The 18,490-nt window shown below is 43.4% G+C and overlaps 1 protein-coding gene across 6 annotated transcripts; it reads left to right on the plus strand.

Moving 5' to 3' along the window:
• Positions 1-3,784: 3,784 nt before the first annotated feature.
• CCDC32 (coiled-coil domain containing 32) lies at positions 3,785-12,795 on the plus strand. 6 transcript variants are annotated; one of them, XM_055436729.2, is made up of 4 exons: positions 3,785-3,921; positions 5,339-5,594; positions 8,471-8,648; positions 11,808-12,795. In XM_055436729.2, exons 2-4 carry the CDS (start codon positions 5,351-5,353, stop codon positions 11,944-11,946), a joined length of 561 nt encoding a protein of 186 aa, XP_055292704.2. In that variant the 5' UTR covers positions 3,785-3,921; positions 5,339-5,350; the 3' UTR covers positions 11,947-12,795. The 6 variants fall into 6 exon arrangements, with proteins under 6 accessions (XP_055292704.2, XP_055292709.2, XP_055292703.2 ...); XM_055436734.2 differs by having other exon boundaries at positions 8,492-8,648; XM_055436728.2 differs by having other exon boundaries at positions 3,844-4,094.
• The last annotated feature ends 5,695 nt before the right edge of the window (positions 12,796-18,490 follow it).

Consider the following 18,490-nt stretch of genomic DNA (forward strand, 5'->3'; position numbering starts at 1 on the left):
CGTTGCATACTTTAAAGGGTGAGCATATTTTGTGACTTAAAACTCAATAAGCGCTTCACTGGTGGTTCAAGCGGTAAAGAATCTGTCTGCAATGCAGGAGACCCAGGTTCAATCCCTGGGTTGGGAAGATACCCTGGAGAGGGAATTGGCAACTGACTCCAGTACTCTTACCTGGAGAGTTCCATGGACAGAGAAGCCTGGCAGGCTACAGTTCACGGGATCGCAAAGAGTCGGACACTACTGAGCGACTAACTTTCACTTCTGGTAACTCAATAAAGCTGTCATATATGTAATTAAGCACACACACCCCACAAAAAAATATTTTTACACTTGTCTTTCTCCTTAACAGCATGAGGACTAGAGAGCTCCCATGTGCCTTCCATATGCTCCCGTCCTGAGATTAAAACTCCAAGTGGATCAGAAGATATATTTGTCAGAATTCCTAAATGCAAAATACTGAAACCAACTCCAATTAACTTCATAAGAGACGGAATTATTGCAAGGATATTAGGGCCTCATAGGATTCATAAGAGAGCTGGAGAACAGGCTCAGAAACAGCCAAATCAAGATAAGCCAAGACCTCTGAGAAGCAGCCACATGACAAAAGGGTGAATTTTATGGAGTGTGAATTATATTTCAATAAAGTTTTTTGTGTTTTTTTGTAGAGTGTTTTTCAGAATGTGTCTGAAACACAGACAAGGAGAAAGCTATAAGAGAGGTCTAGAGAGGGAGTCCTTGTGGATGTGTCTGTGGATTAGTAACGTGGGAAACATCCAGCAACTTGTTGGAACTGCAGAATCTTTTTCCTCTTCCCTTCAGACCCCCTGAGTGAGAATCTCCATTTTAACAAGATCCTCAGATGATCTGACTGCATATTAAAGTTTGGAAAGCACTGACATAAACCATGCAAAGTAGACTGTTCTCATACCCTTTGGACATCCAGCATCTTCTCAACACTCTTTTTTGTGTGGGGAATTTCCCACATTAAGTACTGTTTCCAAGAGGTAGGATCTAGAAACTGGCCTTCCCAGACTCCCTAGCAACTTGGGCATCCATCACTTGGGCTCGTTTGATCAGGCAGAGCCTTTGATTCAGAGGCATAATAGCAGAGGAAGCAGGCAGTGTGGAATTCATGTCTGACAAGATAGCATTGGAGGGATTTGTATATTGATATATGGAGTTATATTGGGGACTAAGATGAGGGAAGTTCTTGTGTCCAGTGCCCAGCTGCAGTATCCACATTGAGTGGCACTGGGGTGCTCCCTGAGAAGTCCTTCACTGAGGTTTAGAAACTCATGGCTATATAGACCCCAAGTCTGACTCTGGCCCATCTTGAGATTCTGTGAACTGTTTAATATACTTTAATCCTGTGGTCAACAGAATAGTCATTAGCCATACGTGGCTATTTAAATTAATTAAAACAGAAGAAAATTTAAAATTCAGTTATTCAGTTACAGAAGCTGCATCTCATGTGCTCAAGAATCACATAAAACTAGTGGATACCTTATTGGACAACTCAGATACAGAACATTTCTATCATTACAGAAATGTTATTGTACAGAGCTGCTTTAATCAATCCCTTTTAGTGATTAAACTGGCTAGAATGAGCTCTATTGTTTGAACTAAGAACTCTATCTAACTTACTATGATAAGAATTTAAGCCTTTAAGAGCAATGGGCATTATCAAAGAGTTTCTGGTGTGTGTGTTTGTGTTTGTTTGTGTGTGTGATGATCCAATTTGTGTGTGTGTGTGTGATGATCCAATTTTCATTCCAAAAAGATTACCCTGGTTGCCACTTGGAGAAGAGACTGAAGAGTGAATCACAAGGTCTAGCTCCAGTTCAGTGTAGTCTTTGACCAAAAGGTTTCTAATTTAAACAACATTCAGACACCAAATAAATTTTTAACATTTGCCAAGCATCACTTGGCTTCAGAGATACAAAGGTAAGAAAGACATAGTTCCTGACCTCAGTGCCTAGGCTGGTTGAGAATACAAATAAAAAACATATTTGTACTAATCACACTGTGGGAAAATAGAGTCTAGGACAGAAGGATGTTGACTGCTGTCATGTGGCTTCCAAGTGTGAGCAGTCCTTGGGAAGAGGGAGATCATCAGGGCTTATCGTTTCAGTTTTGCAAGTCCAGGATCTGGTTTGGATTTATTCAGCACACACATTAATTAAACTCAAACAACATAGATGAATCAGTAAGGGTGTGCTGTGCTCAGTGATGTCCAACTCTTTGCAACCCCATGGACTGTACACTGCCTGGTTCCTCTGTCGATGGAGTTTTCCAGGCAAGAATACTGGAGTGGGTTACCATTTCCTTCTCCAGGGGATATTCCCAAGCCAGAGATTGAAACTGCGTCTCCTGCATTGGCAGGTAGACTGTTTACCACTGCAACACCTGGGCAGCCCTATCAGAAAAGGTGACCATTTGTTAATTTACAACTGTCACTTTAAGTTGAAAGGTGTATTCAATTTTACATCAGCCACTATTTGTGCCTACTGTTAAAGGAACCCTCATTCTGGTATCAAGATATGTAAGATATGGGTGGCCAAATTTGAAATCAAGAGGGTATTTTTTGGTGAGCGGGAAATTAGAGAAAACTTCATAAGTGAGTTGAAAGGCTATGGAGCAGTTCAATGAAGCACCCATAAATCTATGACAGTCATCCTTCCTATGCATCAGATGCTACAAGATTCATGTCACCAGGTCAGGCCGCAGTTGGAGGACTCTGGGAAACCACCCATCCTCATATATTCTCTATGAATAAGCACTGGCAAAATCTTGCCTATTATTTTCTCCTTTGTTTTCTAACTTTCTTGCTTTCCACTTCCTTCTGTTTGCATATTCTAAGAATGGTCATAAATGTAAGTAAAAGAGTGCCTTGTAGTTCCCTTTCACATGGTGGTAGTTATCACCACCATAGCCACACTGAGAAGCTTCAGACACGTCTAGAGACTATACCCTCAGCCAAGCTACGTCTACAGATGGGTGGCTACTGTCTTTTCTCACATGTATCTTTGTGAGAGAGTAATCGGCCCTGGAAATTGGAGATCAGGTTGGGAGGGTTATGTCTCAGCAAACCCCTGAAGGATACCAAAGGTCATCTTCTTTAAAAAAAAAAAAAAAAGCCTTTCTAACACACACCTCCCATGACCACTGGCTCCTTTATGTACTCTGGCCACATTTCCGTCATATCTCTGTAACTCTTTGCTGTGATTTGTAAACGTGTCTGTCTCCATGGCGCTTCCTCCTTAAGCCATAAAGCTGGGACCCATACCAAGTCTTATCTGTCTTGAATTCCCGCTTAACACAATGCCTGGAACACAGCAGGAGCTTGATGCCTATTGACTAAATTAATGTGGGAAAGCGTCATAACTGGTGAAAAGGACGTGGATCTCCTGTGGGAGTAAAGAAAGTAATCGCCTCTGTCCCCCATTCAAGGTACATAAATTCTCTAATTTGCGTGTCGAAGGTCTGAAATTTTCGGGGAGCAATATCAGTCCAGAGAACTGCTGAGACTAACTTGCTCCGGGAACCAAGAAAAGTCAAGGCCTTGGAAACTGGGCTTGCCTAACCGAGCAGGAAACACTTGGAAAGCGGTGTCCGCGCGGCTGGAACGCACTGATATAGGTGGAATCAACCTGGCCCCCTGGAAAACAGGGGCGGAGGGTGTGCGCTCTACCGTATCCAGGCAACAACAGACCCGCCCATCGTTGCCGAAGCGCTATGCGGCTCACTTCCTTACCCAGATGAGCTCCTCTCGGCCAATCGACACACAGAACATCGCTAGGTCGGGCGGTGGTTGGAGGACTCCCGGGATCCGTCACCTGGAGACTCCGTCTCCTTATTTCTTCCCCGCTGCCTGCAAAGAAACTGAGCCGAGCGTTTGCGGGCTGCTTGCGGGCGGTTGTGGTAAGGCGAAGAGGCGCAGGGTTGCGCAGCGTTTTCTATCCCTGGCTCCGGCCGCATTCCGAGATACCACAGAGGTGCCTCGGGGCCTGAGTCGTCCTGCCTAGCCGGTCCTTGAGGCTGGAGCGATTGAGGCCCCGGATCTGGACTCGAGGGTTCTTTCTCCGCTCTGGACGGTACTTCCTAGTGGGGACCGGGGGACCGGGGCTCTGATGCTAGCAAAGTTTTGGTGTGGGTGGGTTCAGACGACTTCGGGATGGGAGTGGAGCCTCATTGTGATCCTTGACATCATTTCATACTGGGCCTCCGTCACATCTGGCCTTTTACTTCCGGGCCCTGCGCTTCCTGGGCTCTCGCTCCTGAAATTATTCAGATCTTTTCCTAAGCAGCCTTCCTAATCTCAAAGGTCCCTCCTGAGATTCAGTTCATCCTACTAGACTAGATAGTTATGAAAGCCCCCAGGTTTTGTGGGTAGCTGTTCCCTCTTAGCTCTGCTCATGCTATTTTCAGTATAGTCACAAACAGGCTGAGTTTTATTGGGTAAAAACATGGCTTTTGGAGCGGCGGGGGTCTGGTTTCCAATCAAGGATTCACTATACCAGCAATGTGTCTTTGACAGGTTATGCTTCTGATCCTCAGTTTTTTCATCTGTGAAATGATTAAAATGTCTATCTTTCTGGTTTATTTTTTTAAAAATAAGAAATGAGGCATATAGCTCAGCTTCTCCATGTAATGAGCCCATGGGCCAGTACTCCGACAGACAGTTTTCACCAAGCAGCATTTTTATTGTACTGTATATGGAACTGTGCAGGACCTTTAGTCTGTGTCCTATTAGAAACAGAATTTAATTGGTTGAGGACAGAGTGGTTGCATCTTGGAGATCTTTGGAGGAAAGTGCAGGACGGTTGTCCTCACTGGAATGTCCTAGAAATACCTCTATGTGTGTGCTGGCATATGTGTAAAACATCCATAATGTACATTTAGCATTTTAACCATTTTTAGATGTATCGTTCAGTGGCATTAACATTATCATACAACCATCACCACCATCCATTTCTAGAACTTCCAAAACTAAAACTCTATAGCCATTAAACAATAACTCCCATTACCATCCCCATCCCAACCACCATTTTATTTTCTGTCTCTGAGTTTGACTGCAGAAACCTCATGAAAATGGAATCGTTCAATCATTCAGTCTTTTGTGTCTGGCTAATAGAAATTCTATTTTAAAAGACAAACTTCATTGTGAAAACAACCCAAGTGCAAAGCCAGAAGAGAAAATTACTCTTTTGTCATCTTTTTATCTATAACATAAGAATGTAATAGAAGACATTTTGAATTTTGTTAGGAGAAATTAATTAAAAGGCTATAACCTTCCTTCCCAAGTCAGTTCTTATTCACTTGAGGTTCTGTTTTTCAGCTCAGATTCCAAATGAAAATGTTTGAAAGCATTGACTCTACAACCACAAGATCTGGCCCAGATCTTTGGGCTGAAATCTGTTCCTGCCTGCCACATCCTGACCAAGAGGACAGTGCCAGCAATGCATTCTCAGACTCCTTTATGGATTCTTACCCTGCAGGCACAGGCAAGAGGGTGGCCCCACACTTTGCTGCACAGCCAGCTGTAAAGCCTTGGGCTCCCTTGCAGGATTCAGAAGTGTATTTAGCATCTTTAGGTAAGTTAGATGGCTTTTTTGTTTGTTTGTTTAAATCCAAAGCTGGAGGTTTTAAGGAAGCATGTTGAAGTTCTGTTACATCAAATCTGGTTTTCTATTCTTAATTTTTCTTTTTGTTCTCACCACATGTATCTGTCAGATGTAATTCTACGGGGGGTTTCAGGTTGGTTGTTGGGAAGGAGCCCCCTTTTCTCAGTACGTCCCTTGAAACAGTCTTTGTCATCTCTGGCCTCTGTTTCATCTAAATTTTGCTTTATTTGTTGGCATTCTACAGAACACTCTTACATACTCTTAGTGGCTCATGTATTCAGGTTACCTAAAAGTGTCAAAGCTTATGCCTTCCTGAAAGAAAAAGGTCATGGCCCCAGAGCTCCATTTGGATTTCTGATGCTACAGTTTAAGAAACTGTTATATTTAACAGAATGATTGTTGGGATGGGAGTATATTGATAACATGGGCTTCCCTGGTGGCTCAGTGGTAAAGAATCCACCTACCAATGCAGGAGACTCAGGTTTGATCCCTGAATCGGGAACATCCCCTGGAGAAGAAAATGACAACCCACTCTAGTATTCTGGCCTGGGAAATCCCATGGACAGAGGAGCCTGGTGGGCTACAGTTCATGGGGTTGCAAGAGTTGGATACAACTTCCCGACTAAACAACAACATACTGACATAAAGTTCATTCTTCCTCTTGTTAGCCATTTCACTTTTAAAATATTTCCTGAACACGTCTTAACTTATCTTTATGGCCTTAAGTATTTAGAGAGACTCCTAACTCAGGAAAGAGATTCAGATTGTCCCTTGATAGGGGAAAGACAAATACCAGTCTTGGACAGGATTGCCAAACTTCAGAATCGTGTTATCCTGTTTTATTAAACATCCATGAAACTCATCAACGTGTCACAAAGCCAAACCTGGGAATAATTATTTGAAGAAGGAAAGACAATTTTGGAAGAAGCTTTTGAGGAAGGACAGAAAGAAGAGTCAGAATAGAGTTTACATATTGCTAAGAAATGTCTTGGAAAAACAAAAAGCATTTGGTTAATGATGTGTAAGAAAAAAAAGATACGAGAAAAACACATGTGGAATGATGGCTAATGAAAAAGATGAGGGTGTAATGTGAAATTTGTTGGGAAGCCACCGGAAATAGGATAGTCATCCATGCAGCAATGGCCAAGAAGGTTAACAGTTCTGTTGTGGCAGTCAGAATCTGTCTTCAGCAATGGTAAGGAGAAAAAGCAACAGTCTGAGGAAGCTGGAGAACCAGATCCTCTGGCTTGTTGGTGCTCTGTGTCTTGGGAAAAGAAGAATCTTTCATGGAATCAGTCGTGTCTTTGATTGGTGAAGACTGGTTCAGAAAGTTAAAATTCCACTCATCTTTTCTAAAATCAGTTAACATGATGATTAAAATGTCCTTCCCTGAAGAAAGTAAGAGGCATTTCTGTTGCCTGTGGCAGAGTCTGATGACAATGGCAGGCAGGTTTGAAGGATGCAAGGGCGCCTGTTTCTACCTGATCACACCTAACTAGGGACTCAGCACACAGAGAGGGGAAGACTTTTTCCAGCCCCAAAGACTACTTCCCACCTTGACAAGGTCTGACAATATAAAGATTGTTTTATTGCCAAATAAACTTATATCAGAGAATCCACTAAGAGCAACAATTAAAAACTTTTAACCAGTTCAGTATGAGATATACATAATCCTTTTCACATCCTCCTGGAAAGAAAAAACTCCTCAAATATTTAACATTTATCATCTGTAGGGTGTTTTTTTTTTTTTCACATGGTGAGCTTTTGGCAGTAACTTGTAGCACCAAAAGGTGATTATTTTGATAAGTGGGTTCTAGTTGATGTGGCTTGCTTAGAAATGAAAACCAGATTGAGAATCATAAAGTTTCTGTTGGTCCTGGGCTTGATGTCCACCTATCCCCTCCAAAAAGCCATCATTTACCCATTTATTATAGTTGGAGGCAAGACTAAATTAAGGCAGAAGACAAATGGTGATACCCTTTCTTGGATTCTTTATTCTTAAATATTTATTTGACTGCACCAGGTCTAAGTGAGGCACCCAGGATCTTTGATCTTAGTTGCACCATGTAGAATCTAGTTCTCTGACTAAAGATTCAGCCTCGGCTGCCTACATTGGGAGCTTGGATCCTTAGCCACTGGATCACCAGAGAAGTCCCTCTTTCTTGTGTTCTTACTTAAACTGCAAAGCATAACTAAACATGTATCATCAGGAAGCCATATGGACCCCTCGCACAGGGATTATAAGATGTTTGTTTTTATTAAGGCTCCAACATTCAGGCCACAGGTAGAATGACTTTCAGAAAAAACTGTTAGGAGATTCCTTTTCTTTAATCAAGAATTTAATCACACATCATGATCTTAAAGGTCTCTTATTATTGTGTTCTCATCAAGTTAATTTTAGTGTCTAATGAACCACTGAATCTCTCTCCATTTTCTCTGATTCTTTCTCATGAGGTTTGAAAACCACTTTATGACACTGTTACCAAAACAAACCTAACCATTTACTCCTCAGAGAAACTATTTTCAGAAGTTGGAAAAAGACAACAGTATACACATCACATGCCAGGGAAAACAAGCTTTCCTTAGAGAGATACCTGCTGGGCTTCTGTGATTTCAAAGAAAATATGCCATCAGTTTATTTATGAGCAGCTATGGTTTTCCATTTTTTGGAGTTAAGCACTTGTTTGATACAATGTAGAGTGAAGATGTTGTGAAGGGAAAAGAAAAATGTACATTTGTCCTTAAAAAAATGAGAGAAATGTGTTTGTACTCATCAATAAGAAGTTTTCAGTTGGCATTTTGCGTTTCAGATTACTTTTGTTTCATATTCAATTTTCCTTGTTAAGCTCAACTTCCTCTCTCTTCAGAGAAGAAACTGAGAAGAATCAAAGGTTTAAATCAGGAAGTGACTTCCAAGGACATGCTTCGAACCCTGGCCCAAGCAAAGAAGGAATGCTGGGACCGGTTCCTGCAGGAGAAGTTAGCATCTGAGTTCTTTGTGGATGGCCTTGATTCTGATGAGAGGTAACTGATGCCTTGTCCTGCGCCGGGTGATAGTCTGTTTCACCAGAAGCATTTCTCTTCCTCTAAAGAAGTCAGGGAGAGTGACATCTGAGTCCAGATATAAGTTGATATCAACAACAGCTTTTCTGAGCTAAAAATGGTCCTTTTTAAGGTTGCTTTATTTGCTCTTAGTCCAGTGGCAAATTTTTGAGAAAGGATATTTTTGCCACAAAGCAAATTCCCTACCTACATCTTGATCACAGGTTGAACAGAGTTGGGAATGAACCATCGTCTTCATTTTTAAGTACACACTGCAGCTGAGAAACTAGTCATCAACCAACAACTGGAACCAAGTCTTCTTACCTGTGAATCTCCACTGCCTTACAGAGTTTCTGTCATATTGTAGACACTCAAATTTGTGTAGCACAAATGAATGAATTTCTTAAGCATCTCTGGTGTGAAGGCACTGTGCTTGATGTCATGGGCATGAAGGGTAAGACGTAACGACGTTCTAGACCCTTCTTTTGGTCCTCAGAACTAGTTTGGGGAGAGAAGAATATATATGAAGACATACCTAACAAAACGAGGCAGCGTCAGAGCCAGATGAGCAGAAGTGACAATGTGCTTTAAGAGTTGAAAGACCATTGAGTTCCCTCTGGGCTCTAGTTTTGTACCAAAGGGAAAGAGTGTCTGCAGGTGGGCCAGATGCAGAAAGGAGGAGAGGGCATTCTGTCACAAAGATCAGGATGATGCTTGACACTGGGCACAGGAGCTCTTCCACTTACCGGGTGAGTAACCCATGTGTGCCTCAGCTTCCTGCTCTGTGAAGCAGGAGTAGTAGCTCTTACCGCCTCAGGTTTTTATGAGCCTTAAATGAGTTACTGTGTATGAAGCACTTAGAACTTGTGCCTGGCACAGGGTCAGTACAAAGTGTTAACTATTCCTAATATTATTCTTCCTAACAGAATTTTAGAATTCACTTAAGAAATTATTCAAAATGAAAATCAATGAGGGAAATGAAAACCTGAATTTTAACACAAGGTTTTAGGGGACTATGATTTAACCTAAGTTTACAACCTGTCATTAACATTGATTTTCAGAGTCCCATGGTATTAGATGAATACTGCTGCTGAAATCATGGACAGTATGTAAACAGAACTTCATAGTTACATTTTGTTTTTTAACTTACAAAGTATTTTCACTTACATTATCTCAAATATTCAAGGTGGCCCCAGATCCTTCAGAAATCAGGATGGCATCTAAGGTTAGGCCAGCCACCCTCCAAGGGTTCAGAAAATAATATAAAATTTACTCTTTTCCCAGTAAACTGACCCAAACACAAAAGATGAAGACGCACCAATTCCTGAGCCACTAATAATTTGGTATTATATTCTCTCCCCTCTAGTATTAATATTTCCTTCCTTTCCAGTTCTGAGAAACAAAGACAACTTTCTTTTGCATGATTCTCAAATAGGAATTCTTTTTCTCTGAAATCAGATCAGCACCAAGACTCAAGTTCATGTTTCTGTGTATTTATTAACACCTAAAATAATGTGGTTTTCCCTTCCTTGTAGAAATAACTGGAACCATTTTGTGAAACGTGTGGCAGATGAAGATTAAATACCCATAGTGTTGCCCTGAGCCTACATCTGTGGGAATGCTTCTTTCTGTTCAGAACAAGCACAGGAAACAGATATGCATTTGGTTTTAAACCTAAAAGTGTATGTTTTAAGCACAGGCTATTTTGTAATGGAATTGTGTGTTTCTTCACGTGTGTGAAGACCAGATAGGTGACCCCTCCTCATCGAATGCTTTTGGCAAGGGAGCAACGGGCTGGGAAATCATACTGTCCACAACATGACTCTCCCATTGTAGGTGTCTGAAATCTGCTGGTTACAGCCTTATTTCTTGGCTTATGTCTTTTTGCTGTTGAAGAGCATAGAATGAGCTTTCCACTATTTCTAGTCATTTGTATTTTACTGTGAATGTCTAATACCTTTGGGGGAGGATCCTGGATGCTCAAGGAAGGTAGGTGGGGATACTTCCCCCTCGCCACTGTGCTGTGCTTGGTCGCTCAATCATGTCTGACTCTTTGCGACCCCATGAACTGTAGCCTGGCAGGCTCCTCTGTCCATGGGATTGATTCTCCAGGCAAGAATACTGGAGTGGGTTACCATGCCCTCCTTGAAGGCATCTTCGCAACCCAGGGATCAAACCTAGGTCTCCTGCATTGCAGGTGGATATTTACCATCCACCAGATGAGCTACCAGAGAAGCCCAAGAATACTGGAGTGGATAGACTACCCCTTCTCCAGGGGATCTTCCCAACCCAGGAGTCGAACCAGGGTCTCCCACATTACAGGTGGATTCTTTACCAGCTGAGCTACCAGGGAAGCCCTCCTCCTTCCCACAGATCCAAACAAAAAAGAGCTCCCTGGCATAGTGGCCATTCCTTTCTGGGGGACATTGCCACTCAGATGTTTCCATCTTGGCATCTTGCTATAGAATGAACTAAATAAACAAAAACACCCAAAAAACCATACTTGGTGCAACTAAGTGCTTTAAGTATAATTGAGCCTCAGACTACTTCAGGTATCAGAGATACCAGGATGCTCAGGTTTCTGCCTTACCAGTATAGAAGACATAAGAAACATGGGTTCAGTCCCTGGGTTGGGAAGATGCCCTGGAGAAGGGCATGGCAACCCACTCTAGTATTCTTGCCTGGAAAATCCCCATGGACAGGAGCCTGGCGGGCTACAGTCCATGGGGTCACAAGAGTTGAACACAACTGAAGCAACTTAATATGCAGTAATTTGGTATTTATTTGAAATGTTTCCTCCTCTTGAAAATTTCTCTTCTCTCCACTTTGGAGGAAAAAAGACCAGATAGGTGTAGGCTCTTCAGCTGTTCTCATCAAGTCTTCAGAAACTGCATTTGAAGGGGGCCTAGTGCTGCTTATTGCCCAAGTGCCCACTAGGGGGTAAATTATACCTTGGAGCTGCCAGGATGCACAGCTGTCAGAGGAGTATTTGTGCCCCCCACCCGGTGTTAGCAGTGAAAAACAGCTGTAGGAAGAAATTGGTGGTGGGTGGGAAGGCAGTCTTGGAGTATCTGAGATAATCATTAAGTAATTAGTCAGTGAAGTCTGATGCAGTTACACTTTCCTCCTCTTCTTTCCTAGCACCTTGGAACATTTCAAGAGGTGGCTCCAGCCAGATAAGGTAGCCATCAGTACAGAGGAGGTCCAGTATCTGATTCCTCCAGAGTCACAGGTTGAGAAGCCAGCGCCGGGGGACGAGCCAACAGCAGCAGAACAATAAATTACACATAGACACACCCAGCAGCTGTCTTGGGTCCAGAGGGAACAACGGAGCAACATTGGCGCTGATGATGGCAGCAAGGAGGTATCTAGGGAGGGAAAAAGCCCAACCTTCCACTCCACCAAGCATGAAGCCACTGCCCCCCGAGGATTTGCCAGGGCCTGGCATGTGTGAGACTGTCTTGAGTAAAGTGACTGAGCCAGTGCGCACTGGATCAAAGTACCACCTTACTCTGTGTCTCACAGCTTGTCTGAGCTCTGTTGCTGCTGGTGAGAAGTCTAAGAACCTAGTAAAGGATGAAGTGTGAAGGTATTTGGAAATACTGATGCCCTTATGTATAATGCATAAGTTAAATGAGCTGTACTTTCTCTTGCCTCTTCTGAACGTTCCTGCCATGTTCCAAGTGTTCCATTGGTAAACTGTCAGAGGTGTGTAGGGTCAAAGAGAGTGAAGTCTGCCTCCTTGAATCCAAGCCCCAGTTGGGGCTTCTCTGCCAACTCCATAATAAATATAAGGATTTTAGGAAAAAGAGGCTGGGCTTTTCCTTCGTCTGACTTGTTTCCTATGGGGAAAATGAACGAAAGAAGTGTGAAAATGTTGGTGTCTCTGTGTATATATGTATATATATTTTTAATCTCATGCAGTTTCTCCCCTAACTTCCTCTGATGCTTAAAAAGAGCCAGGTTCCAAATTAGACATGTAAATATGGTGTTGGTATTTGAAATCGCTCCTGAATTAATTCCACGCCTGTTCCTTGTGGCCGCTTTCCTGGCTGAGCCTGTGCTTCCTTCCTTGTTTATAGTGTTCTTGTTCAGTTTGTATTGCCCACATAAAACTCTTCTCATCAAACTAGCTGTGTGTGTGGTGTTATTAACCCGATTCCTCCCAGAGAGGTGCTTCCAGGCAGTGAGGAGTTAAAGACAAACACACGTCAGTGCAGGAGAGCTGATAACCTCTGCCAGATTACTGTTTTTTTAAAAAATATATTTATTTATTTATGGCTGTGCTGGGTCTTCGTTGCTGTGAGCAGGCTTTCTCTGGTTGCAGAGAAGAGGTCTACTCTCTAATTTCAGTGTGTGGGCTTCTCTTTGCAGTGGCTTCTCTTGTGGGGCACAGGCTCTAGGTCACGTGGGCTTCAGTAGTTGTGGCACATGGGCTTAGTTGCCCCTCGACATGTAGGATTTCCCACAGTGGGGATCGAACTGGTGTCCCCTGTATTGGCAGGCAGATTCTCAACCACTGGACCACCAGTGAAGATCCCTTTTTTAACATGTGCCCTCTGACAAGCCAAACTTCAGTGCTATGAGGGTAGGAGCTCTGGGGTTATGGCTCCAGTGGAGCTTCTTTTTGGGTAATAGGTTCCAAATCCCTAATGATAAACAGGTGGCCATAAAAATCTCCAGCAAACATTTGCTCATTTCTAAATCAAGTAGATTTAGAAATTTTGCTTTGTCCAAAAGGATGGGAACCAACCAGGTTATATGAATATTTTTGTCATAATTTCCTGACTTATTTTCCTTTTTTACCACTGACTATGGTGTTAACTTTATTCCTACTCCCTTTTATTAGTAGGATATCTTTGACAAAGTGAGTGACCCTCTGTTCCCCAGACACTTGGAGGAAGCCAGACACTGACAATCATCTGGTCCTGGACTAAGCTTGCAAAGGATTCTGCCTGGTTCAGTTGCCAGCCCTCACTCTTCCTACAGAGCCATATGATGGCTTTCAGATGAATGGATAGGTTTAAAAAGGAAAGGGGAAAAAAAAAAGATTTTCCTTTTCCTTGCATGATAAACAAAGTTATTTTTTCTCAGTAACAATTTAAGAAGAAAAGCAGTGAGGTCTGAAATATTCTCCCAAAGAGCAGCTGCTCATTGTTGGTTAGAGAATGCTTCTGAACCAGAAAACAGTGTTACTCTCATTCAGGCAGGATTCCAACTTTGCCTTTTCCCTTCCTCCCATTTTCGACCTAAGTGACAAGAATCTTAGTGTGAAAAAAGGTGGAGTTGATTTAGAGGAACTGAGAAGGGACTGTCGGACTGAAAGGCGTTTAGCTCAGGGTGACAACTGGGGGCTGGTGTGAGGGGAAGGCCCTGGATCTCTGGCTGCCCTTTCGCTTCACTCTTCAGCAGAGACAGGCTTCCACAGAGGGAGTCCAGTGGTTTGTAACTGTGGTTTCTTAACTGGTTTAGAGCTGACAGCTTAAGTGATCAGTCTAAAAACAAGGTGAAACTATTTACCAAAAAAAAATTTGATATTAGTTTCCAAATCTAGCTTTTTAATATAAATTTAACTTAGGCAATGGATGTATCAGTCCTAAATTTGAAACCAAGAGTCTTGGGTGCAATCTTTATCCATGCTGTGGCTTACTGTGGGATTGTAAAGTAGTCAAATGACCTCGTAGTATTCCAGTTCCCTTTCAGAAATGAGACTAACCATAGGAAAAATTCTATTGGCCAAAAATGCTGATCTGTTTCCTTTGACCCTGGGAACTCCCAAGGAACTCCAGTTAAGACTTCCTCAAATCAGTAAAATTTATGAGTTGAGAGAGCCTTTCTTATCACCCTTGACTTTCTTCCTTCCTCTTGTCCTTAATGAAACAGAACGAGCACATGGAGCAATATTTACTGCTAAACCTTAGCAGCAGAGAAGGGCAATTCCCAGCAGGACAGAAAGGTCATGACTGGGTACATCCAAAGAAGGTTGGGTTGGAGCCAGGGAGATAAGGTAAGTGATTGCCACCGTCTCTCCTGGCTCAGGGCTTGGCAAGATCAGTGCTGGAATGGCACAGGCTTGTGTCCAGTACCTGCTCCAGAAATAGGCTCTGGATGGAGCACAGCAAGTAAACAAACATCCTACCAGCTGTTGCCGAGGTGTGTCCCTGTCAGGCAGGCCTGCCCACCAGGACTGTTGGGGGAAGAGGAAAGATGTCCTGGAGCTACTCCCTGGCCTTGCCTTGGAATGAGTCCCCCAAAGCTAGGAACAGCTCCAACCACATAAAATAGCTGATATTTTCCTGAAAATTCCAAACTCTCCCAACCAGCTTTGGCCCTACCTCGGTTATAACATTCAAGACAGGACCCTGCCGTAGCTATCTCAGGCTTGTGGGAGGGCTGTTTACTTGAACCTAGTGGGCTATTTAAGGCTCAGATTCATTTCTCTACCAATGTTTGTTGAGCCCCTGCCAAGCTTCAAGCACTGCACACAGTGGGGAATAAAATAAAACTCTCTTCCCACGTGGGTCGATGGAGGAGGTGGTGCAGCCTGGTTAACCGGTACTGGGGGCACAGGGATGGAGTGCTTTGAGAGCATATGGGAAGGAGAGATGAGAGCCCTAGGCCAGTTAGGTGGCGGGTAGGAGGAAGATCGAGTCAGGGAAGCGGAGTCCAGAAAAAAGAGTAGCAGCTGGAGGGATGAGAGGCCTAAGAGCCTGGTGGCAGAGAAGAGTCCCAGAAGAGGAAAACAGCAAGTACAGAAGGCCAAAGAAAGTTTGGATACTGGCAAGTGGTTCAAGGTAGCTAGCGCATAAGGGACAAGGGAGGCAGCATCGAAGGTGAGGTTGGAAATTAATAAACAAGGCCAAGTGTGAAGGGCTTATAAGCCATGTTCAGGAGTTTGGAATTTATCTGGGGAGCAACAGGGAGCTAAAGGGTCATTTTAAGAGGGGCAGTGACAGGATCAGAATTGCATCTAGAAAGATGATTATAGCTGCCATGGGTTTGACATGTTTAAATTGATGAGGGGAACATAAATTCACACTTGGCAATGATCTGTCGACATGAAATAACGCAATCAGATGGCTTTGTGGGTTTTCTGTGTTTTTATTTTCTAGCTTGATTTCTTTGAAGTTATTTTTTCTCTACTATAGAACAAATAGAATCATGTACTGCAGCTTGTATTTTCCAATGATGGCCATTATCAGTATATCACATCCCACACGTTCATCTTACAGTGTGGTCTGGACACTCTTCCGCTGAGATGTGGGGTCAATATTCCCTCCCCTGGAGCCTGGTTAGACCTATGTAACTGCCCTGCTAATAGAGCACAGCACAAATAATGTGACTTCTGAGGCGAGGTCATAAAAACATTCCACCTGGGATCTCTGTCTTTCTCTCTCAAAATGTTCCTTGGTAGTTCTGAGCCAGCATGTGAGAAGTCTGGCAGCCTCGAAGCCTCCATACAAGAGAGGCCTGGCAGAGAGCCAGAGGGGCTCCCACAGGTTAGCCTCCAGTTGTTTGAGTCTTTTCACCCCAGTGATTCAAACAAGTTCAGGCTCAGCCTTCAAACCACCCCAGCTGACTCCAAGTGGAATAGAGACAAGCTGTCCCTGCAAACCCTATAGATTCATGAACAGAGTAAATGTCATGGTTTAAGCCACTATGGTTTGGGTTGGATTGTTACTCAGCAACAGATAACTGGTACATCATAACCTGGGCTTCTTTGGTGGCTCAGTGGTAAAGAATCTGCCTGCCAATGCAGGAGACACAGGAGATGCTTGTTTGATCCCTGGCTCGGGAAAATCCCCTGGAGGAGGAAATGGAAACCCACTTCAGTATTCTTTCTTGAAGAATCTGAAGGGCAGAGGAACCTGGCGGGCTACAGCACGTAGGGTCGCAAACAGTTGGACACGACAGTACGTGTGTACACTGTAACCTAGGTTTCAGATTATATAGCTAATTTGCAGCCCCTTTTAGTTTCTGATGGTTACAAAATTTTAGTACTTATGCTGGATGTAGCACGAAGGGGAACAAAATTGGGTGCAGGCACCAGCTGTGAGGTGGTTGCAGTTCCCTAAGAGGTGATAGTGACTTGAGGACTTGTATTTCTACTGAGGATGAACAATGCTGCAAGAAAACATCACTGCCACCTTAACAATGAGGAATAGCCAGATAATCTACAAAATCACAGCTTTTCTTGAGCCCTCAGAAAGCTGAGGTCACCAGGCAACCAAGTAAAGCCTCTTCAAGAGAGAGAGACACACACACAAGAACTGTTTCAACTTTAGCAGAGCACAGGAAACAGGGGTGGCTGTCATACAAGCAGGGAAGATGAAACCAACAAAAATTTTAACAATGTTTAAAAGGTAGGGTGTCATGGGCTAGCATGTCAGTTTACGGTAGCTGGAGACCGTTCCAGACACAGGGGAGTTTATATATTCACAGGCACACTTTATTTTACTGGCTCCCCCTGAGGTTCCTGAGAAAAAGTGAGAGCAGGGCAGGAAATGAGAGAGAGCTTTCCTCTTTGGTTGTGCAAGCATATATTGATTAAGTCAGCTGCTGGGGGAAGGAAAAAGGCCTCAGCTGCTCCCACAATTCTTTTCTCCAGTAATCAACAGCCTTAAGTTACTGAGGAAGGGGCAACAGAGTTTTGCTTGTTATTGTTTTCATTTAGTCGCTAAGTCATATCCAACTCTTTGCAACCCCATGGACTGTAGCCCGTCAAGCGCTCTGTCCATGGGATTTCCCAAGCAAGAATACTGGAGTGGGTTGCCATTTCCTCCTCCAGGGGATCTTCCTGACCCAGGGATCGAACCCGTGTCTCCTGCATTGGCAGGTGGATTCTTTACCAGTGAGCAACCAGGGAAGCCCTCATCTACTTCTAGGTGAGGGGTAAAAAACCTTGTCCTTCTTTGACACTTGAAAACCCATTGATTTTTTTGGGAAAACAGAAGCAAAAGCCCTCTACTTCAAGGGGAGAAGCAGGGAACTATCTCAGACTGAAAATTCAAGCCAAGGTCTGTTCTGTTGGGGGAAAGGGAAGAAAGATTGACCCAAAACCAACCACAGGTAGGAGGTGGAGTTTGGCCATCACTGGGAGCAGGAGCAGAAATACTGAGAAAGCCCCCTCTTGAAACTCACATAGGACCTGCCTAAGACTGAAGCGGAAGTCGGATGTCAGAGACCCCGCTCTAACCCCCATGAGCTTAGCACCAAGGAGCAAGGAATGGGCGTCTCCTCCAGGTAGAGGGGCTGGCATGCTGGGATGGCTGAAAAGGTAAGGGTGGAGCAGGAATATAGAAAAAACCCACTGACAGGTGGTCTCCACTCTAAGCAGCCATCACTAGAAGGATTTGTCTGTGATGCGCTGAGATAATGACAGCAACAACAAAATCCAAACCCTGCCTGACTTCTAACTAGATTAATTCCATCTTGCGCCCACCCCTCAGACCAACTTGCTGACAGAAGAGGCATGACCCTTTCCAGGCATAAATATCGTTTACCTCATTCTCTGCTGTTCTACACAGGATAGATAATAAGAATTTACAAAACATACAAAAAGTCAACAAAGAAAAAAATCCAATCCATTGTCAAAAGATACATCAACAGAGCTAGACTCGCAAATGACACAGATATTGAAACCATCAGACAGGAACTTTAAAAATAGAAACAACTTAGTATGTTAAACAGTCTGTTGGAAAAAAGTTGGCAGCTTACATGAACAAAGGGGGAATTTTGGCACAAACACAGAAACGATAAGAAAGCCAAATGGAGGGATTTCCCTGGCTGACTCCATGCTCCCAGTGCAGGGGGCCCGGGTTCAG

This window comes from Moschus berezovskii, chromosome 9 (genome assembly GCF_049115385.1).
Source record: "Moschus berezovskii isolate FMDL1 chromosome 9, NW_MosBer_1.0, whole genome shotgun sequence".
In the NCBI taxonomy this organism is placed as follows: domain Eukaryota; kingdom Metazoa; phylum Chordata; class Mammalia; order Artiodactyla; family Moschidae; genus Moschus; species Moschus berezovskii.